At 50.1% G+C, this 23,189-nt stretch overlaps 3 protein-coding genes across 5 annotated transcripts; 2 read left to right on the top strand and 1 right to left on the bottom strand.

Annotated features, from left to right (window-relative positions):
* The first annotated feature begins 164 nt into the window (after nucleotides 1-164).
* HYOU1 (hypoxia up-regulated 1) lies at nucleotides 165-13,231 on the top strand. Its single transcript, XM_039721746.1, has 24 exons — nucleotides 165-228; nucleotides 395-488; nucleotides 1,263-1,341; nucleotides 1,566-1,720; nucleotides 1,814-1,890; nucleotides 2,767-2,948; nucleotides 3,507-3,622; nucleotides 4,387-4,570; nucleotides 4,977-5,111; nucleotides 6,006-6,088; nucleotides 6,187-6,319; nucleotides 6,600-6,787; nucleotides 7,016-7,154; nucleotides 7,257-7,317; nucleotides 7,629-7,711; nucleotides 7,860-8,048; nucleotides 8,203-8,399; nucleotides 8,571-8,658; nucleotides 9,149-9,271; nucleotides 9,602-9,735; nucleotides 10,036-10,120; nucleotides 10,567-10,819; nucleotides 11,629-11,712; nucleotides 12,223-13,231. The coding sequence occupies exons 1-24, from the start codon at nucleotides 165-167 to the stop codon at nucleotides 12,279-12,281; spliced, it is 2,985 nt and encodes a 994-aa protein (XP_039577680.1). The 3' UTR covers nucleotides 12,282-13,231.
* A 101-nt stretch (nucleotides 13,232-13,332) lies between these two features.
* On the top strand, nucleotides 13,333-21,212 carry SLC37A4 (solute carrier family 37 member 4). Of its 3 annotated transcripts, XM_039721748.1 has the most exons (9): nucleotides 13,337-13,564; nucleotides 13,653-13,885; nucleotides 15,178-15,421; nucleotides 16,655-16,813; nucleotides 17,170-17,255; nucleotides 17,810-17,923; nucleotides 18,177-18,242; nucleotides 19,295-19,433; nucleotides 19,708-21,212. In XM_039721748.1, exons 1-9 carry the CDS (start codon nucleotides 13,417-13,419, stop codon nucleotides 19,872-19,874), a joined length of 1,356 nt encoding a protein of 451 aa, XP_039577682.1. In that variant the 5' UTR covers nucleotides 13,337-13,416; the 3' UTR covers nucleotides 19,875-21,212. The 3 variants fall into 3 exon arrangements, 2 of the variants coding, with proteins under 2 accessions (XP_039577682.1, XP_039577683.1); XR_005628966.1 differs by lacking the exon at nucleotides 19,708-21,212 and having other exon boundaries at nucleotides 13,333-13,564; nucleotides 18,177-18,364; XM_039721749.1 differs by lacking the exon at nucleotides 18,177-18,242 and having other exon boundaries at nucleotides 13,339-13,564.
* A 95-nt stretch (nucleotides 21,213-21,307) lies between these two features.
* TRAPPC4 (trafficking protein particle complex subunit 4) lies at nucleotides 21,308-23,114 on the bottom strand. The gene is made up of 5 exons (XM_039721750.1): nucleotides 22,923-23,114; nucleotides 22,594-22,768; nucleotides 22,425-22,528; nucleotides 22,207-22,333; nucleotides 21,308-21,782 (listed from the first exon to the last, which is right to left on the bottom strand). The coding sequence occupies exons 1-5, from the start codon at nucleotides 23,095-23,097 to the stop codon at nucleotides 21,704-21,706; spliced, it is 660 nt and encodes a 219-aa protein (XP_039577684.1). The 5' UTR covers nucleotides 23,098-23,114; the 3' UTR covers nucleotides 21,308-21,703.
* Between the last annotated feature and the right edge of the window lie 75 nt (nucleotides 23,115-23,189).

Below are 23,189 nucleotides of genomic sequence, written 5' to 3'. Positions count from 1 at the left end.
CAGACGGCGGGGCCGCCGCGGCGGGGCTGCTCCGCGCGCCGGGCCGGGGCTGAGCCGAGTCCAGCCGAGTCCTGCCGAGCCCAGTCGGGCCGGGCCGAGCCGAGTCCAGCCGAGTCCTGCCGAGGCCAGCCGAGCCGAGCGCAGCCGAGCGGTGCCCTCAGAGCATGGCGCGGCTGCCCGGCTGGGCGCTGCCCTGGCTGCTTCTCCTCTCCTTCGTGCCCACCGCAGGTACGTGCGGGACCGTGCGGGAGGCGGCGGCTCCGCGGGCTCTCCCTGCCGGCGGGGCGGCGGGAGCAGCGGGCGGTGCTGGGGGCCTGCCCGGCGCCCTGTCCGGGCCCGCGCGGGTCTCGGCCGCCCCCGCCGGGAGCGGGCTCTCACCAGGGTTTGTCTGCAGAGCCGGTGGCCGTGATGTCGGTGGACGTGGGCAGCGAGTCGATGAAGATCGCCATCGTGAAGCCTGGAGTGCCCATGGAGATCGTCCTGAACAAGTGAGCGGCCGCGGGGGGCTCCGGGGGTCCGGGCTGGCCTGCGCGGCCGCGGCCCCCGCCGGCGGGGCTCGGCCTCCCCGCTCCTCCGGTGCCCGAGGAACGCTCCATCCTCCCACGCAGGCTTGTGACTCAGCTTGCCCCGGGTGGGCAGCTGCGGGGCATCCTCCAGGGCAGCTTAGCTCGCCTTTAAGGTGTTTGGGTGTGCTTTGGGTACCTTTCCAGCCTGTGCCAAAAGCCCACGTGGTTAAGGACACGTTGTGGTGCCAGCCCAAAAGGGTGCCCAGTGCCCTGATTTGTATTTCCCCTAAGTTCCTCCCCAAAGCCAGGTTTGTTTTGCTGGAGCTGTTCAAAGCCCACACTTGTAACACCGGTAAATCTCTTGTATTCAGCTGCTGCTGCAGCCCATTCTCAAGCCACTGAGTGAAGAATCTGCAGGTGAGAGAGGACATGTGATTAGAATGTTCTTGGTTTCTGGGAGTCTGCAGATAACAAGGAGATTTCTCACCCACCTCCCTGAAATTTAGCAGTCCTAGACAGAATAAGGAGCTGTCTTGATTTACTTATGGGTGGAGAAAAGCAAAAATAGTCTCATCAGAGCGCTGAAGGAGTGGGAGGGAGGGGGCTTGTCTGATAGCCCCTCAGCTGAGCAGAGGCTGGCCTCCCTCTCCAAGCACCTTCCCTTAGTTCTTCTGGAATGGGAGCAAGATCAGTCTTCGCTGGAGGCTGGAATGTTCACCTGTTTCCACTGGTTTATTCCTCCCTCTCTGTTCTCAGGGAGTCACGAAGGAAAACACCCGTGGCTGTTTCCCTGAAGGAGAACGAGCGTCTCTTTGGTGATGGCGCGCTGGGGATGGTAAGAATTCCTGTTGTGAGAATACCTACATCCCACCTTGTGACAAACGTCTGAGCCAGTGTTTTGTTGTTGTCTGCTCATCTCCTTGTCTTGCTGGCTCTGTGTAGTGGCTGTGTGCTCCTGCTCCCATAGCAAGAGCTGTTCCCCACGTGGTCTGGGAGGGATTGGTTTGGCAGCAGTGCAGCTGAAGGAACCGGTGGGTGATGTGGTTTTTTTTCCTGCAGTCCATAAGGACGCCCAAGGTGGCGTTCCGGTACTTCCAGGATCTGCTGGGTAAGAGGATGGATAACCCCCACGTGGCGCTGTACCAGTCCCGCTTCCCCGAGCATGAGCTGGTCGAGGATGAGACGAGACACACTGTTATCTTCAAGTTGTCCCCGTGAGTGGCTGCTCTTGGGTTCTTTGTGGGTGGACGTCAGCTACCAGGCTCCTGCAGCTCCCTGTTGAGCCATCATTTTCTTTCCCATTGCAGAACAATACGGTATTCTCCCGAGGAGATGCTGGGGATGGTCCTGAACTATTCACGTGGTCTGGCTGAGGAATTTGCAGGTTGGAAGGATTTGGCTTTTTCTTGTCTATATATGTATGTGTTCGTACACTATAGGATTTGAGTAGAGACCAAAAACCCAAGGTTTTTGGAAACGGGATATTGGTTCTCTCCAGTTGTAGGCTGTAAGTAAGACTTAGAAGCTATCCAGTGATCTTTTGTTTCTAATATGATGCACGTTTGGGATCTTGGGGGCAGACACTCTGTTTACCACCTAGCTTGCAATGAAGGAGCCTTCTGAAAGGCAGTCTGTGGAGAAGAGTGAAGTGTTTTCTTTATCCTGTGTGTGATCAGAGTGGAGGCACATGGGATGTGGCTGCAGGGGAGGGTGGAAATGGCTCAGTGAAGGCTGTGCTGTACCTGCTCTGGATAGAAACTTGTTGTTGCAGCTGAACTAAAAGAGCAAAAATGGCCTTTTGCTGTGAGACTTGCTAACAGAGGAGGCTGTCATGCATATTTCATGCTGTGTTGCTAATGAAATACCATTGTAATGAAAAGTAGATAAATTAGTAGGAGGCTTTGTCATGTGGTCAGTGACACTACAGCCAGTCCAAGGACTGGAGAGTGAATATGATCCAGTGGCAGTGTAAGGCTCCAAGAAAATAGTATTTGTTGGAATGGAAGGCTACCCAGAGCATTTGTGAGTATCCTGACACACGAAAGAGTGGTCAGTAGACTTGTGGCTTGGTGTGAATATGCCAGGTCTGCTTGGTTTCAGCAGGATGCAGAGATTTGTCCCTAGGGATCCTGGCTACTGCTGCAGGGTTGCATTCTGTGTGGGTCTCACCTTGTGTCCTGTGGGTTTGCTGCTGTCACTCCATCTCAACAAGTCCTTGCATGTGGCTACACTGATGCGGAGTTCCCTGCAACTGTTTCAGAGCAGCCCATCAAAGATGCAGTGATCACAGTTCCTGCCTACTTCAACCAGGCAGAGAGGAGGGCAGTTCTGCACGCCGCCCGCATGGCTGACCTCAAGGTGCTGCAGCTGATCAACGACAACACGGCTGTAGCACTGAACTACGGGGTTTTCAGGAGGAAAGACATCAATGCCACAGCACAGGTAGGTGCATTTGAGAGATGCAGAGTCCTGCCAAGTTACCTACATGCAGGGGAGAAAGTGCTGCAGAAGAAATACAACTTGAAGTAGACTCTGCTGGTCAAGCAGTCTCCTCTCTTTTCATGTGTTTGTCAACAAGACAAAGAGATTAAACGCTGTGTGCATGTATGGTGAAGCCTGAAAGCTGCTGAGTGAGGGCATGTCCTGGGAGTTCCCATTTTGTAAACCTGTTCCTTGCCCATCAGCTGGGGAAAATAACAGCAGTGATTACTTGAAGTATTGTAACACTGACTCAGAAGAACTTCATTTACCTGACGCTGAAGAAAGAACAAAACTTTGGGTTTTGAACTGTGAAATAGATTAAAGTTTTCTTGTCTTCTTCTGTCAAACATGACCCCAAACATCACCCGTGTTTGGTCAAAATATGAGTCCTGCCCTTAGGGTATAAAGTCAGTCCAGAGTGTAGGTAGTTGCAGCCTGTATCACACTGAAAGGTTCTTTACTTATTCATGGGGGGATGTCCAGGTGTTTCTGCTTCACTGTCCAAACTTTTCTTTTCAGAATATCATGTTTTACGACATGGGAGCAGGAAGCACTGTTTGTACTATTGTTACTTATCAGACAGTGAAAACTAAGGACTCAGGAACCCAACCTCAGCTGCAGATCCAAGGCATTGGGTAAGAATTCCACATGAGTTGCACAAATCCCACAGTTCTCAGGAAAGAAAACATTTGTTTCACAATCTTCATTGTGTAGAATTTTGCAGTGAGGCTTCAGTACAGTAATTTGGATGGCTGAGGGGGAAACATTTGGAGCAAGAAGGCTTCAGTTTGGAATAATTTTGGTATTGCTGTCTTTTGCAGAAGGTAGCTGAGAACTTCCAGGAGCCTAGGAGGGAACCAGTGTACTTAGTTTGCTTTAAGCTTTCCTTTGACAGCCTCAAGCCATGTAAACCTAGTCCATTGTATGTAATCTTTTAAGTGTATCAGTTGGAAAAAGAGGAATACACTTCTAGAGAGTAATGAAAATGCTGTGGACTTAATGCATTGCCAAATAAAGAGGAGGGTGCTGTGCGTACCCAGCCCAGCAATTTTAACTCCAAAGCATTTATATTGCTGCTTTCAAGAAGTTACCTGGGACCTGATACAGTTGTCCATTGGCTTCTCCACTGTTTTACATGCTTGGCAATAAAACATTTACCTAAAATATAATGAAATTTCCTGTTGAAAGGCTTTTGTGGTGGTGAATGTCTTATTTCTATCTTTATTTCATTATAATGTGTTATTTTGGGGCCAACCTTTGTTCTTTTACAGTCATCATAGCTGATAATACCACGGCTATTTTTGACTGCTTGCTGCTCTGCATATTTGTGAAATAATACATGGAATTTGTGTTTCAGTTTGGTTTCGGTTATTACACCTCTGTTGGTTCTTTTGCTCAGGTTTGACCGTACTCTTGGAGGTCTGGAGATGGAGCTTCGTCTCCGGGACTACTTGGCCAAGCTCTTTAATGAGCAGCACCCTTCCAAAGACGTCCGGAAGAATCCTCGGGCCATGGCCAAGCTGCTGAAGGAGGCCAACCGCCTGAAAACCGTGCTGAGTGCGAACGCCGACCACATGGCACAGGTCTGACCTTCTGCTGGGGGCTGCTGTGTGCCTGGGGCTGCGTGTGGGCTGGGCTGAGGACTGGTGTAAGGGAACACTGTCCCTCTGCAGCGCAGCTCTGCTGAGGAGCGTCGCTCCCGGTGGCCCCCTCAGCCTGTGCCCACTTGGTAGCACCGGTGATTGAGTGGATTGAAGAAGAGGTGCTCGTGTCAAGTATGTTAAATAAACTTTCACTGAGAGAAGCTGTCTGTTACACCCATGTTCCATCCTCTCATCACTTTAGCAATGGTAGGGTGCAGATGAGCGTGGTCAGGTCGTTGTGTGTTACAAAAGCCAGAACTTTTTGCACACTGGATAAAGATTTTGCTTAGAAAATGCTCCACAACTAATTTAATTCTGACTGGGTTTTTTTTTTTTTTCTGGACAGATCGAGGGACTACTGGATGACATAGACTTCAAAGCCAAGGTCTCAAGACAAGAATTTGAGGATTTGTGCTCTGACTTGTTCAAGCGTGTCCCAGGACCCGTGCAGCAGGCTCTGAGTAGCGCAGAGATGAACATGGTGTGTTTAAGAAAATGCATTACCAAACCTGAAGCTAGTGTGTGTGGAGCTGCTGCCACATCATGATTGAGGCATCAATGGTTGTGTTACCAGGGCTGTTAGGAAGTAGATGCCTGCTATTGTGACAGGGATGTTGGTGCTACAGAGAGTTTGCCTGCTGCAGTGTCAAGCAGGAGTGTGTCACACTTGCCCTGCACTATCCCTCAGAAATTAGGGACTTGGAGGAGGAGCTTCTTTGTCTTAAAACACTTTACTCCTGTTCTGTGAGTTTGAAATAATGGTGTTTCCTCTTTTTGTCTTGGATACTGGTTCTGGTCTCACTCCTGAAGTTTTAACTGAATTAGTCTGAATACAGAATTATGGATGTTTGGGCTTCTCCTTTGCACACTCCCTAAAGGGAGCCCTGTTGTGGGCTGCAGTTGGACCAAACTTGAGGCAGTCCTTTGGAGGGAGTCACTGTGGGTTAAGTGCTCTCTTTGCAGGATGCCACAAGTCTTGAGCAGCTTTGGGCTCTGATGTTCGATGCAAGACACTGACTTACCACTTAAAGGCTGGATTTCTGTCTGTTCAAATCCAAGCTGGCTCTTGGTGTCCCTGTCTCCTGTGGCATTGAACTACTTTGTGTAATTTTTAATCGAGCCTCATGTTTCAGATGGCTTGAAGCCACAGTCACGTTGTCACTGTTGGGCAGACCTGTCCCCAGGCTGTTGGCATGGCTGATGTCTGTCTGGGAGCTGCTGGGTGTTGGCCTGCACGGGGACAGCAGGGTGTAGTGTGGGTGTTCTTAGAGCACCATGTCAGCACGTGGTGACCGGGGAAGGACAGTAAGGAAGCCCTGGACTTAGCTTTCCAAAATTGCTTTCTTAAGACAAGGTGACTGTTTCCAATCCCTAGGATGGAATTGACCAGGTGATTCTAGTTGGCGGTGCCACACGGGTCCCCAAAGTGCAGGAGGTTTTGCTGAAAGCTGTGGGCAAGTGAGTATGTGAGGCCCCCTTCTAGTCTGTCTCCCATTGACAAGCTGCTGTTTATGCAGAGGCTGCAAACTTCATGTCTGTTGCTTTTTGCTTTGTAGAGAAGAGCTGGGCAAGAATATCAATGCTGATGAGGCTGCTGCTATGGGTGCAGTCTACCAGGCAGCTGCTCTGAGCAAAGCCTTTAAGGTGAAGCCCTTCATTGTTCGGGATGCTGCTGTGTTTCCTATCCAGGTAACCTTTGGTTTTCCTTCTCTTGTGAATGTATGGGGCTGTGATGGGAGAACTGACCCAGGCTGGAACCTCTGGAGATCTTTCTGCCAATCTAATAAAGAAAGCAGAAGGAAGTCTTGTTTATAGTAGAAATGCAGTATCCAAGGGGCCAGGCATATGCAAATATCAGTTGAGGAATATTTGCCTGCCCCCCACCTTTAGCATGAGGCAGAGCAGCCTCTGCTGATGTAGGATGCCACAGTTTGCAGCTGCTGAATCTTATTTTCTGTTTGTGGTGCAGGTGGAGTTTACTCGTGAAGTTGAGGAGGATGATAAGTCCAGGAGTTTAAAGCACAACAAGAGGATTTTGTTCCAGCGCATGGCGCCCTATCCCCAGCGCAAAGTAATCACTTTCAACCGCTACACAGATGACTTTGAGTTCTATGTCAACTATGGAGACCTGACATTCCTGAGCCAGGATGACCTGCGGTGAGTTGAGCCCAGCAGCTCTGCGGCAGTGCAACTTGCCTGGCTGGAAACATACTGCCAGTGTGTCTGACTGGCACAGCTGTTCTCTGAGCTGCATGTCCTTTAGCCCTGCCAGTTCCTGCTTTTTGCAGTTGCCCATCTCCACCAGCATGAGTGAGAGCAGGGATTGGCTGTTCTGCACCACTATTATGCTGACTTGTCTCTCTACTTTTGTCTCTGTGTCATCAGAGTTTTTGGTTCTCTCAATCTCACTACTGTGAGGCTAAAGGGAGTTGGGGATAGTTTCAAGAAGCACTCGGACTATGAATCCAAAGGCATCAAAGCACACTTCAATATGGATGAGAGTGGTGTACTGAGTCTTGACCGGGTAAGCACCACCCATTGGGATGGTTGTCAGCTGATGTATTTTTCAGTTCTGTCCCTCTCTCTGGTCCTTGCTTGAAACTAATCCTGAGCTTCTATTTCCAAGGTGGAGTCAGTGTTTGAGACCTTGGTGGAAGACAAGGTGGAGGAGGAGTCAACACTGACAAGTAAATATGGAACTTTGATATTCCTACTGACTGTTTTGTTACCTGTAGTAGCTGAGATAACCACAAGTGTTGTTTTTCTTTGGATCTGGGTTGTGGAAGTTACACAGTCTGACTGTATGTGTGGCTGTCTGTGCACACAAGGACACGGAGGGAGGTTGGAGGAGTGTGAGTCTGCAGTGTGTGAAGCTTACCTACACCACCAAGGGAGCCCCTGGTGATCCTTGCAGTTGTGAGGGGAAGGACTGAGAGCTGAAGATGAGTTTCTTCCTCTGGATTTGTAACATTCTGAATTTTTTGTATCCCATCAACAGAACTTGGAAACACTATCTCAAGCCTGTTTGGGGGTGGTGGCCCCACACTGGAGGCTGGAGAGAACCTCACAGACTCAGTTCAGGTGAGCCCCAGGGTGACTGGTACTGGAAGGAAGCCTTTTGTCTTGCTGTGGCAGTTATGTGGAATTACCTGTTCTGTGAAACATTGCATGGAATTTCCACATTTAAAACATAGGTTTGCTTTTCCCTTTACTTGCTTGTGATGACCAGGAAGAGGAAGAGAGCCTAGCAGAAGCAGGTAAAGAAGAACAGGGGGAGAAACAAGACCAGAAAAGCCATACTGTAGATGCTGATGAAGAGCGTGGACAAGAGAAACAGCAGTCTTCAGGTCAAGCAGAGACTGCCTCTCCAAAAGCAGAGTCAGAGAGAAAGGAAGAAGGCGAGAAATCAGAGCCTCAGGTAAGCATCAGATTGAAGGAATGGGAGTGGTTTTAGTACCCAAGAAATGACATTTCTAGTGGAATTATCCCTTTTTCAAAGTGCCCTGCCTTTGAAAAAAGTTGCAGAATCTGAAAATCTGTTCCCTTGCTTGAGAAGGTACTTTGTGTTACAGGGTCCCAAAGAAAATAGAGAAACTACAAAAGAGGAAGAACTGTCCAAAAGTTCCAGTGACAGCACAGCTACCAAAACAGAGGAAGAGAAAATCAAAGCACCCAAGAAGCAGAAGCTTGTCCATGAGATCACCATGGAGCTGGATGTAAATGATGTGCCTGACCTGCAAGAAGATGAACTGAAGAGCTCGATGAAAAAGTAAGTTTGAAATGGCTCTGCTAAGTTAGAACTCTAGATAAAGGAAGGGAATTGCTTTGGAATGGTGATGGCTCCCATAGAGCACTGTGACCTCAGAAGCCAGTGTGTGTGATGTGCTGCTCAACCAAGGGTACTTGCTACCTTTTGATTTTTGTTCTCTTTGCATGTTAGACTCCAAGACTTGACAATTAGAGATCTAGAGAAACAGGAAAGAGAAAAATCAGCCAACAGCTTGGAGTCATTCATCTTTGAGACCCAGGTAAGAGAGGGATATAATAAAATGAGAATTCCAGGAGAGCAGTGGAAGTGTTTTGCACAGCTTTTGGCTGATCTGAGTGCAGGGGAGTTGTTTGAGCTGGAGGAAGCTGATTTGAAGAGCCCAGGTTTTGTCTTTCAGTCACTTTTTCTAATGCTATTAGGCTTCCCAGGCCTGTGTTTCCTCAATACAAAATGAAGCTTCCCTTCCGCCCGTTTAACACATTGAGCAATTGCCCCCACAGTGTAAAGAAGCTCCAGCTTCTCAGGAACTGTTGTGCAGAAGAGGCAACTAGTGTGAAGTGTGAACAAAATAATGACTGTTGCAGTGTTGCCATCATGGCATGTGGGTGTATCTACACCTGGTGTGTCACCTGTGCTCCTCCCAAACATTTGGGAGGGTGAGGCAGCAGCCCAGCCCAGTTGCAAGTGAATGCTCTTGTTTTATGGTTCCAGGCTCAGTGGTGTTTGACCAGTGCTTGCTGTTTTTTTAGGACAAGCTTTACCAAGAGGAGTATCAGTTTGTCTCAACAGAGGAGCAGAGAGAAGAAATTTCCAAAAAGCTTAGTGAGGCTTCCAGTTGGATGGAGGAGGAGGGCTATGCAGCTGCAACAAAGGTATTGCTGTGTGCAGTCAGGATACCAGTCAGCTGTCACTGACATGGAAGTGGCCACAGAGGCTGACAGAGCCTTTGTACTCTGGTTCTTGGAAGTCTCTTGTTTCCTCAGAGCATTATGCACAGAACAAAATAAGTTGTCCCAGCCACTGATATTTCTACAAGAGCTTCAGCAGGAACCTGTTGACTGAAAGCTTTGTCATGTGGCTCTTTTCACTGGACTGAAAGGGTGTATTTGACAGAGTGAAAAACAAATGCAGTTATAACTTCTGAAGTTGCCAGTGTTAGACAGTGGTCAAACTGTCTCCTTTCTCCTCTCCTCCATTTTCAGGAGCTGAAAGACAAGCTTTCAGAGCTGAAAAAGCTTTGTAGGAACCTTTTCTTCCGTGTTGAGGAACGGAGAAAGTGGCCAGAGCGCCTGGCTGCTCTGGAAAGTCTGCTCAATCACTCCACCATCTTTCTCAGGTAAGGGCAGGCTTTTGGAAAGGAATGTCATGCAACTGGTCATGTAGGAGCTGCCAGCAGAATGAGACCAGAGTGAATGTGAAAGTGGCACTTTCAGTGGCACTTCCTGAGAAAAGGTGAGGAGAGCCTTGCTCCCCAGTGTCCTGTTCTGCAGGACCTGTTAACAGCCACTTGTCCAAAATGAGGGGCAGGAGGGTTCCGGCATGGTTGTGGTGTTTTTGTATTACTGGAGCTTTAACCACTGAGTTTCCAAAGTGCAGTCTGTTTGGCTTAACAAAAATAAGCTTTCTTATCTACAAGGGGAGCCCGAATGATTCCAGAGTCTGACCAGATATTCACAGAAGTGGAACTGAGTACACTGGAAAAAGCCATCAATGAAACAACGGTACTGAGGGGCGGAGTGATGCTGGAGGAGGGTGGGGTGGTTGGGTTATGACCTGTACTTTCACTCAAGGTCATGGAGTAGAATGTGCGTGTTTTGTTTTCATGCCACCAGCAAACCTTTTGTGTGTTTCAGTGTTTCCTAATGCCCAGCCTGACCCCATTGTGTCTGGGGGCACTGGTGGTTCCTGTTGCATGAGGAATCATCTCCAGGGTGGGGGTGGAGCCCAGTGATCTGACTGTACTCAGTTTTTAAAGGCAGGCACTGGGTTTTGTTTCTGTTTTTCCTGTGTCTGGGTAACTGAGAGGTTGGTGGAAATGTAGCACAGAGGAGAGCTGTCCTGAGTAAAGCAGAACAGCCAGGGGCAGTGACTTTGAGATACTGTAATATACAGCAGTTCCTGGAACCCAGAAGCATTCCAAAAGCACCTCTTCCCTCGCGTCCCACAGATCTGGAAAAATGAGACACTGGCTGAACAGAACAAGCTTACTCCTACTGAGAAACCCGTGCTGCTCTCTAAAGATATAGAGTTCAAGATAGCAGCCCTGGACAGGGAAGTGCAGTATCTCCTGAATAAAGCCAAGTTTGCAAAACCCAAACCCAAAAGGGAGAAGAATGCCACAAAAACTGATTCAGGCAAGAATGCTACAGCAGCTCCTGAGACTGAGAATACTATCCCTCCCACGGAGGGGAAACAAGAAGGTAAGTAGCAGGCTTGGAGCATGTATGCAACTCTGTATTATATAATTACCACATGTAATACATGGTGTTTCTCTTGATTGAAGGGAGGGCAGTAGTTAACTGTGAGATTAGGGGAGTTTGCTCTTAATTTTCAAAGACAGCTGGAAAAAAATCTATATATTTCAGTGTCCTTCACCCCCCACCATTTGTTGGGGTTTTTTTGTGAAGAAACAGAAATTATTTATAAATTTCCCAGGATAGTCAGTACCTGTGTTGCTGGCTTGTAGACTTCTAGGAAAGATAAGCCATTGACTGCACTTGAGTGTACTGTGCTGAATACTCAAAGTCCTGTCCTAGATCAGTGAGTAGAATGAATTGTTGATGGGAAAGGTTTGTGGCCTAGATGGACCCTAGGGGAAAAAAAAAATCTCTTGGAGCACTAGGACTTAGTTTTTTTAATTTTCTGAGATCCTCAGGTCTCAAGTGCCCTGGTCCTTTTAAATCTGGGTGCTGTTTGTCAGCATTCCTGCTGGTTCCTCTGGTCTGAGCAAGGGATCTTGCTCCTAGTCACAGCTCCAAAGGTCATCTGCCTGTGTAACCAGTCAGTCTCCAGGGCTTCTGGGGACATAAAGCTTGGCACTCAGAGGGGAATAGGGAGCAGTTTTGTGGTGCTTCTCTTGAGTGTTGTAGAGTGATCCAGCTGTGAGAGTGAACTATTACAGTCCTGCTGAGGCACCACAGCTGGCTGGTTTAACCTCACCTTTACTCACCTCTTCTCTTTGCACCTTGTCTCCTGTGTTGACTTTTCTTTCTTTCTGCTTTGGACATAGACAAACCAGAGGATATTGATCCAGCCAAGGAACCTCCTACAGCTGAGAAAGCAGCAATAGATGATAAGCCTGGATCAGACTCGGGTGGGTAAATGTTTTGCTAACAATCTGGAACTTGCTGCAAATGCAAGGTGTCTGGGGGCTCCTCTGCAGATTTTTAGCTGTAAGAGGTAATATGATGGTAGAACCCCTGACTGCTCATACATTGTTAATTCTGCAAACAGGAAGACAGATCTTGGTTCCTTGCTGTTCCCATATTTCTGTTGTTCAGAGTGGAATTCTTTATGCACCAGTGCTGCTTTGTGCATAAAGAACATTTGTGCATGAAGTCCCTGCAGTTTGCAGCCAGTCTCCTGGCTGTGAGAGCGGCTCTGCTTAGAGCTGCTGTGCTCTCCTGCTGCCAGGGCAGCACTGTGAACAGGGCCAGGGGCTTCATGGCTTCAGCTCCCTGGAGCTGAGTATCAACCCCCAAAACCTCTGTACCACGGACTGCAAGTTTTGTGGCAAATTTTGCAAATGTCAGAGACTCTCAGTACTGCTTTGCATGGTGTGAAAATGACTGCAGTGTGAAACTGAGTTTGCTTCATTACACAGGGTCCAAAAAAGAGAAGGCAGAAGCTGGAGGAGAAACCAGGAAAAATGATGAATTGTAACACCCTGAAATCCTACGAGTGTCAACATCTATTTATTTCATAGTTACTTTCTTGTTTTTCTTATGGACCTGGTTAGTCATGATGTAAATGGAACACAATGACAACACAATGGGATAGAGATGTAAATTTATTTTTTTGTTTTTTTTCTGCGGATTTTGCCTCTACTAACTTAGTGAATTGGTTTTTGTTTTTCTTTTATTATGTGGGGCAGACTGCCCACCAAGAATTGTCTTTGTTTCAGTACAGAAGTCACCAAAGTGACTTTCCTGTGGGGAGAAAGCAGTACAGAAACATCTTAAGGTGTAGGAAGTAACCTGGAACATAAACTCTGTGCCTCACCTTTTGTGAAGATGATTGCAGAAGGATGTAGACCTGAAGTGCTGTTGTCTTTGCATATGAGACCCTGACTTAGAGCAAATGTGTGATTTCAGCTGGTGGGAGGTGTATTAGTACTTGGATTCCTGGGAAGGTGGAACAAAATTGGGAAGGCAGATTATCTGTGCTTTGGGATATGGCTGTGTCTGTTTTCAATAGGCTGTTTGTTAAAACTGTCTGTGCTGTCTAGCAGAGTCCAAGAACCATGAACTGAGACTTGACAAAAAGATTCTGTTCATAGTTTTCAGAGTTCAGAAAAGGCAACACTGAATGCAGAGGAGAGGGAAGGATGGGCCGTGTTGGCACATCCTGCAGTCAGTCACAAGGACAGCAATACGGATCCAACAACCAAACCTGGAAAGTCTAATGGCAACTGCCTTCCTCGGTATTTTGTGCACTTGGACCGACTTAATCGTGTGACCTTCTCTGTCCCCGTCCCTGTCCGTGCCCTGCTGCCTCCTCAGACCGTCCCTGCTGCTGCCACACACACGAGTGGGGTCCGACGGCTCGAATGTGCATCTGACATTGTTCTCCATTTGGCCTCTTGGGCCAGAAATAAAAGCGACCCTTCCTGACGGGCTGTGCGGAGCGGGGCCGTGGGTGCCGGGAGCGGGGCCGGGATCGGAGCCGTGTGGGCCGGGAGCGGGGCGGGCCGGGGCGGGACTTCCGCGGGCCGGGGCGGGGCCGTGTCCGCCCATCTGTCCGTGTCCGTCCGTCCGTGCGAGCGGTGCGCCCGGAGCGGTGCGGCCCCGCGGGAGCGATGGCGGCCGGCGGGTACGGGCGGTACCGGGCCGCGATCTTCGCGGCCATGTTCGTGGGCTACACGCTCTACTACTTCAACCGCAAAACGTTCTCGTTCGTCATGCCCGCCGTGATGGCCGAGGTGCCGCTGGGGAAGGACGAGCTGGGTGAGTGAGGGGGCCGGGCCCCTGGGCCGCGCCGGGCCCGAGGGGCCGTGCCGCGGGCTGAGGCGGCCCTGGGCTCTGCCCGCCGCAGGTCTCATCACCAGCAGCCAGTCGGCGGCCTACGCCATCAGCAAGTTCATCAGCGGCGTCCTGTCGGACCAGATGAGCGCCCGCTGGCTCTTCTCCTCCGGCCTCCTCATGGTGGGCTTGGTCAACGTGGTCTTCTCCTGGAGCTCCACCGTCACGGCCTTCGCCGGGCTCTGGTTCCTCAACGGGCTGGCCCAGGGGCTGGGCTGGCCGCCCTGCGGGAAGATCCTGCGCAAGGTGGGTGCTGACAGGGCCGGGAACTCGCCGCTGCTCCCTTGACCTGGCCTGGCAACAGGGCTGTGCACACCATGCTTGCCCAGAATCCAGAGGGACTTGCAGCTTTTCTCACTCCCTTCCAGCCAAGGAGGTCTGGAGCACTGTCTGCTGCCTGAGGAACAACTTTCTGTGCACAGGGATCTGCTTATTCTAGCAAAGATTCATTCCATAGCCCTTGCCCCTGTGTGCCTTGAGTGTAGCTCAGTTTGGTAACATCTCCTGGTACCAGAGTTCTGCCCCGTTGAGGCAGACTTTGTGGGAATTAAGTATTTTAGGCATGGACACACAGGACTGCTTGTCTCTGCTGATGCAAGTCAGGGTTTGCTATGGGCCAGGGGGAAGTGAGCACAGTTCCATCTGCACGCTTGGGCAACTTGGGAATTCCAAATCACAGGTGGTTCAGGTAGAAAACTGGATAAGACAGAGGAGTGGTGTGAGATGAGTCTCTGAGCTGTATGTACTTGCGGTACTGAAAGGACCAAATTGATTTCTCCCAAGGACAGAAGGAAAGGAGTTTGGACAGCTTTATGCTGATCCCTCATGGAAGATGTAAAATCCAGGAATGACTGTACTGCATGTACTTGTGGGCCACAGTGGGGAAGAGATAAACAACTTTGTTGCCCTTCTGTGAGGCACGTGGCCTCCCCTAACTGATGAGGAGAGGGCTGTGCAGGACAGTTGAATGCACAGAAAAGAAGGGCCCAAATAACGGAGATGTCAGCCATGGTGTTTTCTGAAGTTGTTCATGAATGTAGATCTCAGACACCTTCCTGCTGACAAGAGCCGCCCAAGTGGTTCTGGCTCTGAGTGCTCGTTGCAATGCAGAGCCTGTCATGTCTGACACTTAATGCAACAGCGAGTCCTAAGGTTACCCTGTGACTCTCTGCGTATCCATCCAAGTTCCTGAGCCAGCAGACCTCTCCAGGAGGACGCTGTTCCTAGCAAGTGAGTACACAAAACCATGTGCTCTTAAACTCGCCTCTCCTGCCCCACGTCTCAGTTTCATGGTCTGTAAATGGAAGTAACTTTGAGCTGGCTCACAGTGTGAACACCTGTCAGGCTCTTACGGCTGACACTTGAGTAATGTTTGGAGTTCCCTGCATGACTGAAGTAGCGAGGTGTGGGTGTTCCCTCCACCTGCTTTTGCACTTCTGTGTCTGAATTGCCCCAGCCCCACATCATGGGCTTCAAGGGAGGGTTTTCAGGTGTGCTGTCACTCTCATACACCTCATGCTGTTTTTCTTGTTGCACAGTGGTTTGAGCCTTCCCAGTTTGGGACTTGGTGGGCAATCCTGTCTACAAGCATGAACTTGGCTGGAGGCTTAGGCCCCATTGTCGCTGCTCTTGTGTCTATGAACTACGACTGGCGCAAGACTTTGTCCTTCTCTGGCTTCACCTGCATGGTTGTCTCTTTTGTTTGCCTTGTCCTGATTAAAAACGAGCCGGCAGATGTTGGGCTGCCCAACATTGAGCAAGGAGCCAAGAAAGGGAAGAAAGGTGAGCACGGGACTTGGGTGCCAGCAGGCAGCTGCAGCAGAGGATGCAGTGCCTTCTGTCTGTATTCTGGTGCAGATGTGTCACTCTCAGCATACCCACACCCCCGTCCTCCCCAGTTTCTGAAGGCACATTTGGCAGGTGTGTGGTAATGGGTTGGTTTTGGCTGCTTTATTCTGGTAACTGATGGTAGAAATTGTATAAACCAAGGCGCGCTGTGATCTTGTGGGAAGGGGCTGGTGTAGGGATTCCTGAGACTGTGGCAGAGCAGGGGAAAAGCCTGCTGTTTGCCCTCTGGTAGTCTTGCTCCTTAGCCTGCCAGCAGACACCTGTGTGTTGCTGAGGTGCCCAGGGCTGGCTCTCCCTGTATATATGTCATGTCTTCCTGCCACCAGCATCCCTGTTTTCTTGGAGCCTTGTGTGCTCAGGTTGTGAATGCAGTTTTGGAGAGAGAACAGCTGCAGCAGCAGGGAATGCTTCCTTAACCTGACCTCTGCTCCTCTGCCCCAGCAGCAGACAGGCAGTTCTCCCCTCACCCCACCTTGGGCTCTCTTGACCCCAGCTCGTGGTGGACTCTGCTCAGTGTTTCTGCCCTAACCTAGGACATCCAGTTAGTAAATGTTTGTTCAGACCACTGAGTGTGGCACCTCTCTGAAAGCAGAACATGCAGGTGAGAATTGCAACACAGGTTTTCAGTAGGGTTTTAAAGGCCAGTGGAAACTCAGCCTATGTTCCATGCTGTCCCATACTGCCTGTGCTGCCAGACTGGACCTCTTTGCATAAGAAAAGAATATTGTTTCCCCGGAGCCTTCTCTGGGAGAGCAAGTTTGTTGATGTTCCTGGAAGACTGATGCAAAATTCATGTTAGCATCTTTGTTTGGGTCTGTGCCGTGCCTTTCAGAGGCACAGCTAAAAAACACTCCCAAAGAATCTAGAGGTAATTTTTCTAACAACTTTGTGAGGGGTTTACTGGCAACTGCAATACAGAAAATTACTGGGAGTACTGTTTTGATTATTCTTTTCAAATCTTTAATGAATGTGGGATAAAATGACAGAAGAGATTCTGAAATCACCAGAAGAAGGGGGAGGCAGAGCCATTCACTACCATTCAGCAGCTGTGAATGCCTCCCTGTGTGGGGATGTTCTCATGCCTTGATCCTGCCTGCAGAACTGCCTGCTGGGTTGCTGCTTGGTGTGGTTTGGGCTGTGGTGACACTCCTCCCGACCTTCCTACAGGTTCCTCCAGTGACAACAGCACCTTGACAGAGCTGCTGCTCTCCCCATACCTCTGGGTGCTCTCAACAGGCTACCTGGTCGTCTTTGGAGTGAAAACATGCTGTACTGACTGGGGACAGCTCTTCCTGATCCAGGAGAGGGGACAGTCCATGCTTGTAGGTGAGGTGCAAAACTGCACTGTTAAGCTCTGGGGCTGCAGTCTGGGAGGTGTTGCCCAGGGTTCGCCTGGGTAGAGGCCCTTCCACATGAGGAACTTGTCTGCCCACCTCCTAGCTGTCTGCTTGGATACACACAGGTTTTGAAATAACTCAGTGATGGAGTTACTGCATGCACCAAGCACTCCAGTGCTAGGATGTTCCTGGGACTGGCAGACAGGCATTCCTGAGCAGGGATGACCCAGATGGTTGTGTCCAGCAGAGCTGCTCAAGTGCTCTGTGAGCTTACAGCAGTGGCACTGCTCTGGAGCCCACAGCAGCTTTTCTGATGGGCTGTTCTTTGCTTTGTCTTTGTCCTAGGCAGTTCCTACATGAGTGCCTTGGAGATTGGGGGCCTGGTGGGAAGCATTGCTGCTGGATACCTTTCTGACAGAGCAGTAGCAAAAGTAAGTCAAGTGCACCCTCGGGCACGCTGGGCGGGGAGCACAGTGGCAATCTGAGCTGCTTCACTGAGGCACAGTACTGTCTCTGTGAGCACAGCAGAGAATCCAGCCCACACTCAGTTCTGCCACGTGCATGGGCACAGCTGCCAAACACTCCAGAAGGTGCTGAGGAATAGGTGTGCTGATGCTAGGGGCTGCAATATGCCTGTCAGATTTGAGGTGTTTATTCTGTTTAATTTGTTTGCTTTACTGTGGTCTCCAGATTTTCGTGCTGAAAGCCTGTTTGCTGATAATTGTCTTCTGGCTGGAAAAAACCCCACATTAAAATCCAGTGGTGGGATCTGGAGCCAGACTGAGGGTGGAAGTGGTTGATAACTGAAGTGTTCATCACTAAGAGCTTTTGTTTAGCACAGTTTGAGTGTGTGCAGCCCTTAAACCATGCTAACAAGGTGTGCCAGCAGAGTGCTGTTGATGTGCCATCCGTGTTTCTTGCGGGGCTGTGGATGGTGCTGGTCCCTCCAGTTTCCGAGTGTCTGCTGTCCTTCCCTGTGCCTCAGGTCGGGCTGTTGAGCTACGGGAACCCGCGGCACGCGCTGCTGCTCTCCATGATGGCCGGGATGTGCGTGTCCATGTTCCTGTTCCGGATCACAGTCACGGGTGACTCTCCCAAGGTAATTCACATGCAGCACTGGCCATCCGTAGGGGGAAGCTTTGATGACACAAAGCTTGTTGTTTGCTTCACCATTCCCAAGGGTTTCTTTTCTTTTGCACTCTGGCTTAGCCTGGCTTGGGGTGCTCCTGCTGTCCTGTTGCTGCAGGCAGCCTGCCTTCCAGGCTTTGCATGAGACATGACTTGCACGTGCCCTTATGACTGCTAAATAAATAAAACTTCTTTTCTCCTTTCATTTTTTTCTTCTTCTTCAGGAAAACCACTTCTGGACTGTAGCCTTGCAACCTCTAGCTGATCTTACAGGCCTAAAAGAACATGAGGTTTCTGCTTGCATTTTTTCTTCCTCTGCCTTTTTCTTCTTTCCCTGGTCTGCCTTACTCCTGTCCTGAGAGGTTGGTTAGCACCTCAGAACTTAGAACCAGGGAATTGAGAAGAGATTACTGTAAGTTTGGTAAAAGAAACATTTTCTTACAATAATTTTGAGTACACTAACTGACTTTAAAAAGTCTAACTATGTAACTTTTAAGTTTTATAAAGAAAGTTCTGAGGACCTCTGTTCATCAGGTAAAATATATCCAGCTAAGAGGTCTTGTGGGTGAGATCTGAAAGAATGATTCTGCTCTGGCAGATGCATTCTTATTTAGTTTCTGGCAAGTGTTTTCCTAACTCCTTTCTGTTTCACATCTGGAAAATAGATGGCACTTACTTCCTCTGGGCTTTTTGAAATGGTGTTTGCAATTCTAAAAGCATGCTGTAATGTGGAGGTGTTACTTATGCTTTGTTGTGCAAACAAGAGACTGATAATTTGGGCCCAGATAGGTTTCTTAGAGCATAAGCTAACACTGAAGTTCAGACTGTTGGGGTTTTTTGTGGTGGTTTTTTTTTTTTGGTTTCTCAGTTTAGTAACATTGAGGTCATCAGAAGGAGGTGTCTCACAAATAATCACGCTCTGATCAGTCCCATGCATCTAAACTGAGAAAAGCTTTCAGCTGGTAGCTCCAGGCTTGTTTATGAAAGCAGCCTGATTCAGTTCTTTCCTGTGGTTTCATGGCTCATTGCCCTCTTCTGTTCCATGTTCTGTTTGTTGCAGATCAGCACAGGATGTGTTTCATGGTGTGGGAGGCAGAATGGTGGCAGGGAGGAGAGCTTGCATTGGCCACTGAGGTGGAGTGGTGGAGATGCAGCTGGGCTTTATGCATGTGGGGACTCTACAGGCTTGAGCTCCTCTGGCTGCAGGCTGGGGAGCTGGTGTCAGCCTGAAAATGTCAGAACTGCCTGGTACTGTGTATAGAATCTGAGAATTATCAACAGTTGCTAACTGACAGTGGCGATATGCACAGATCCTGTTTCTGATTTTAACTTGCTTTGACAGCTGTGGATTCTGACTCTGGGAGCTGTGTTTGGGTTCTCCTCGTATGGGCCGATTGCCCTGTTTGGGGTCATAGCCAACGAAAGCGCCCCTGCCAACCTGTGTGGCACCTCCCACGCCATAGTGGCCCTCATGGCCAATGGTAAGTAATACCCATTTCCCCAGAAAACAAACAAAACCCGTGCACATTCTTGATGAAGCATGGTCTAGCTCCAGGTGCCAAGCTACTGGTCATGGGAAGGCACTTAAGAGATAATGGAGCTGGAATGAATGCTTTCCTGCTGTGCCCAACAGGTGTTTTTGGGCTTCAACTTCAAACCCGGCCTGAGGAATTGTTATATATGCCAAAGCAGCTGTTGATAGATAACTTGGGAGCACACAAGTGTTGTTAGCTTTGTGTTTGTTTTTCGTTGCAGTTGGGGGTTTCCTGGCTGGACTGCCTTTCAGTACAATTGCCAAGCACTACAGCTGGGCCACAGCCTTCTGGGTGGCTGAAGTCACCTGCATCATTAGCACAGTGGCTTTCTTCTTGCTACGAAACATCCGCACCAAGATGGGCCGCATTCCCAAGAAGGCTGACTGAGGACAGGCTGCTTGGTGGAAAGGATGTTCCCACGCTGACGTGAATGATGCTCGTTTTTGTTTAACTGGCCTAGGAGTGAGTTTACCTATTGCTGCAACCTAGATAAAAATGTCTCAACTTCTCATCCAGTGTCAGGTGCCAGAGGGCACAAGGTTCCTGCTACTGATCACTTTTTCCCTCAAGATGTGATAATTCACCTAGTTTACATTTGCAATGATTTTACTGTACCTCTTCCTCACAGCACTGTTAGTGAAGCAAGCAGGCTCTGCAGCCCAAGCTTCCCCACTACAAGTGGTCTGAAATGCCTGGCTTCAGGTACACTTACCTCTAGTTTTGTCATTATTGTTTGTCTCAGCCATTAGCTGAGACATTAATCAGTTCAGCTTGGCTGCTCAGGGGCCCTGAACCGAGCCTTTTCTCCTGTCCATCCCATCCAGCTGCCCTCAGCACAGCTGTCCCAGGTCACCTCAGCACGAGCTCTGTGTGTGCTCAGCCACGTAACCAGGGAATGGGGACTGCAGGGCAGCCTTGGACAGCAGCAGGGCTGCAGCTGTGACAGCAGGGCAGCCTTGGACAGCAGGGCTGCAGCTCTGACTGCAGGGCAGTCTTGGACAGCAGCAGGCTGTAGCTCTACATGGGGTTAGTTTCCAGGAGTGAAGGAGGGACAAGGCTGTGGATGAGCTGTAGCAGGGCTCTCCACAGCATTTAGAGACAGGCACGTTTCCAGGGAATTCACAGCGTTCAGAGGAGCTCCTTGGAGGTGAACTGATCCCCTCAGCGTGATGTCTGTGTGCAGTGTTAATGATTTGCAAGGCAGGCAGCTGCTGCCAAGGCACCTCGTAGCCAGTGCTCTGCAAATCAGCCAGGAGAACTATCCCAGCAGCAGGAATTGCAACAGCAGCCACCACCAACCCACGATTTCTGCAGCTGGGTTTCTTGATAACCCACATTTCTGGTACTGGCTTGTACTTTTTCAGTACAGGGTGTGAAGACTGGGATAGCTTTGGTCAAGAGCTGTGTCTCTCATGGCTGCAGGCAGGGGCTTGGATTGCCACTGAGTCAGCCTCAGGCACAGCACCCTGCAGTAAGTACACTCAGGTATTTAACCAGGAATTTGTTGAATAGTCTTATTTTTCCCCAAAAGGATTTACTGTCTTAGGATCCTGAAAAAGGCAAGTTCAGCTCGTAAAGAACCTGCACGCAGGTACTTTGCTGAGTACCTTGGTTGCAAGAGTAGTTAGCTAGCCTTAATTAAGTAAATGAAAGTGAATTACATTTTGTACTTAATTACACAATCTTCTTCTATATCTGAAATAAAAATGGAGCAGTGTCACAAGGGCCCTGCTTGTCTTATGGAGAGTCGTGCAAGCAAAACCAGCCAAATCCACATATCCTCTTGAGGATTGTCCCCACCAACAGAAAGCAAACAGCCATTTGTCTCATCAGTAAACACTTATTACTTTTACACAGAAACCCTCTACAAGACCATAAGTTCGAGCTATACAGGAAAAATAAATATGTACATTTATGACAGGAAAGAAAAGCACCGACTGTGGTAAAGCCACAGTCCTGCACCTTCTTCACCCAAGTGCAGCAGAGCTGCAACAGCAACATAAGGCCCTGGGGCCCAATGTAAACGGTGCTAAGGAATCTCTTTAAGGTAAGTTTTGCAACAAAGGGGATAAACTGATGTTTTGGGAGATACTGAAGCATGTTTTGGGGATGTGCAGTCTCTGCTGTGGAGAGGGGAGCTTTGTGAGAGGCCAGCCCGGGACGAGAGAGGCCCCACTCTTCAGACGAATGAATCTCTGCAACAGGCATGGCTTTTTCTATGATCCAGGGCCGAAGGGTCCAGCTTTCTCTGCCACCTCCAGAGCAAGCTTCAAGTTCTGATCAAACAACTCGCACCTGAAATAGAAAAGCAAAAGGGATGACTTCTACCTATGGAAGTGAGTTAACAAAGCTAACAAAGGATCTCCACATCCTTTGGATCTGCATCCTTCAAGGAGAGATTCAGGAAGTTACGACACAGCAACATGACTGCTTGTCAAGGTCTGACTTGGTGCTTAGTTAAGATTAAAGCATCTTGTATAGGCCTGAATATATGGCAGGACAGCAGGGTTTGTGCCAAGGAGGAGCACCTCCCATTTCCCCAGCAGAGCCAGCACTGGAAAGAGCTCAGGGCTGTGTCCTCTCTGCAGCAGTGTGCTGTAGCTTCCTTCCCCTTCCCTCAGCCAGTTTTGCTACTTAATGACTGTCTGCATTTGCTACTGTACAGGCAGAAAGCCATGAGGGGTTGCAGCCAGGTTACTAAAAGTGGGTTTTCCCTTACCTTATTGGCATCTCCAGGGAGTAGAAAGGATTCTTCAGAGCGAAGTCTGAGTAAATCTCATAGATTTTGCGGAGAAGAGCATCTATCCCCGTCTGCCTTGGGTCAGCAAGAACTATGAATTTGATCCCTGGAGCCAAAACACCAGAGGCATAAGGAAGGCCAAGCACAGACAGCCGTGAGGAAGCAGAGCGGTGCCGGTGCCTAGGGCCCCGTGGTACCTGTCAGCGTCTGGAAGCAGTGCAGCTTGAACGTGTCGGTCTCCAGCATCTCGATCCCGGAGCTGCCGACTTCAGGTGACAGCTGCGACCCGATGGCGAACAGCCTGCGGGGACAGGCCCTGAGCGCCCTGCCCGCGCCTCCCCGGCCCACCCCGGCCCCGCGACTCACGAGTGGAACATGGAGGCCAGCATCAGCTTCTCGTTGGAGGAGAGCCGGTGGCGGCCGAAGCGGATGGACACCGGGTAGTTGGCGGGGTTCCCCAGGAACTCCAGCACGTCCTTGCCGTCCGCCGTGAAGCGCCCGTTCACCTCGGCGCCGTTGATGGCGAGCACGGCGTGACCCACTGCGGGGACAGGGCCAGCCAGGCAGTCAGTGTCAGTCCGTCAGTCGGTCGGTCAGTCCGTCAGTCGGCCAGTCAGTCCCTCAGTCGGTCACTCAGCCCGTCCCTCCGCCCGTCCATGAGCCCGGCCTCGCCCGGCCCTTCCCACCCGCCTCACCGCGGATGCCGTCCCGCTGCCCGAAGGCCACGACGACGCGCTCATCGTGCGGGCGCAGGACGAGGTCGAGCGGGAAGCTGAACGTCTTCTCGGTGTCGGAGCGCGGCGCGTAGTGGTCCAGCTGGTAGATGAGGCCGCCGGCCTTGTTGACCACGTAGACGCTGAAGATGGCCATGGCGCAGCGCCGCCCCGGCCGCGCCGCCCCGGCAGTGACGCGCCGGGCCCGGGCCCGCCCCCGCCCCACGCCGCGCTCTTCCTTTCAGCAGC

The sequence above is a fragment of the Passer montanus genome, unplaced genomic scaffold (assembly GCF_014805655.1).
Source record: "Passer montanus isolate IOZ18808 unplaced genomic scaffold, ASM1480565v1 scaffold47, whole genome shotgun sequence".
NCBI lineage: Eukaryota > Metazoa > Chordata > Aves > Passeriformes > Passeridae > Passer > Passer montanus.
The sequence above is the reverse complement of the archived record's forward strand: the minus strand, read 5'-3'. Positions and strand labels throughout refer to the sequence as shown.

Excerpts from the sequence above, each read along its gene's own strand:
- HYOU1 (XM_039721746.1), top strand. The coding sequence starts at position 165 with ATGGCGCGGCTGCCCGGCTGGGCGCTGCCCTGGCTGCTTCTCCTCTCC. Across the intron at positions 229-394 it reads CTCCTTCGTGCCCACCGCAG|AGCCGGTGGCCGTGATGTCG; the intron begins GTACGTGCGGGA and ends GTTTGTCTGCAG. Across the intron at positions 7,155-7,256 it reads GTGTACTGAGTCTTGACCGG|GTGGAGTCAGTGTTTGAGAC; the intron begins GTAAGCACCACC and ends TCTATTTCCAAG.
- SLC37A4 (XM_039721748.1), top strand. The coding sequence starts at position 13,417 with ATGGCGGCCGGCGGGTACGGGCGGTACCGGGCCGCGATCTTCGCGGCC. Across the intron at positions 13,886-15,177 it reads GCGGGAAGATCCTGCGCAAG|TGGTTTGAGCCTTCCCAGTT; the intron begins GTGGGTGCTGAC and ends CTTGTTGCACAG. Across the intron at positions 15,422-16,654 it reads AGCCAAGAAAGGGAAGAAAG|GTTCCTCCAGTGACAACAGC; the intron begins GTGAGCACGGGA and ends ACCTTCCTACAG.
- TRAPPC4 (XM_039721750.1), bottom strand. The coding sequence starts at position 23,097 with ATGGCCATCTTCAGCGTCTACGTGGTCAACAAGGCCGGCGGCCTCATC. Across the intron at positions 22,334-22,424 it reads CTGCTTCCAGACGCTGACAG|GGATCAAATTCATAGTTCTT; the intron begins GTACCACGGGGC and ends TTTTGGCTCCAG. Across the intron at positions 21,783-22,206 it reads TCCCTGGAGATGCCAATAAG|GTGCGAGTTGTTTGATCAGA; the intron begins GTAAGGGAAAAC and ends TTTCTATTTCAG.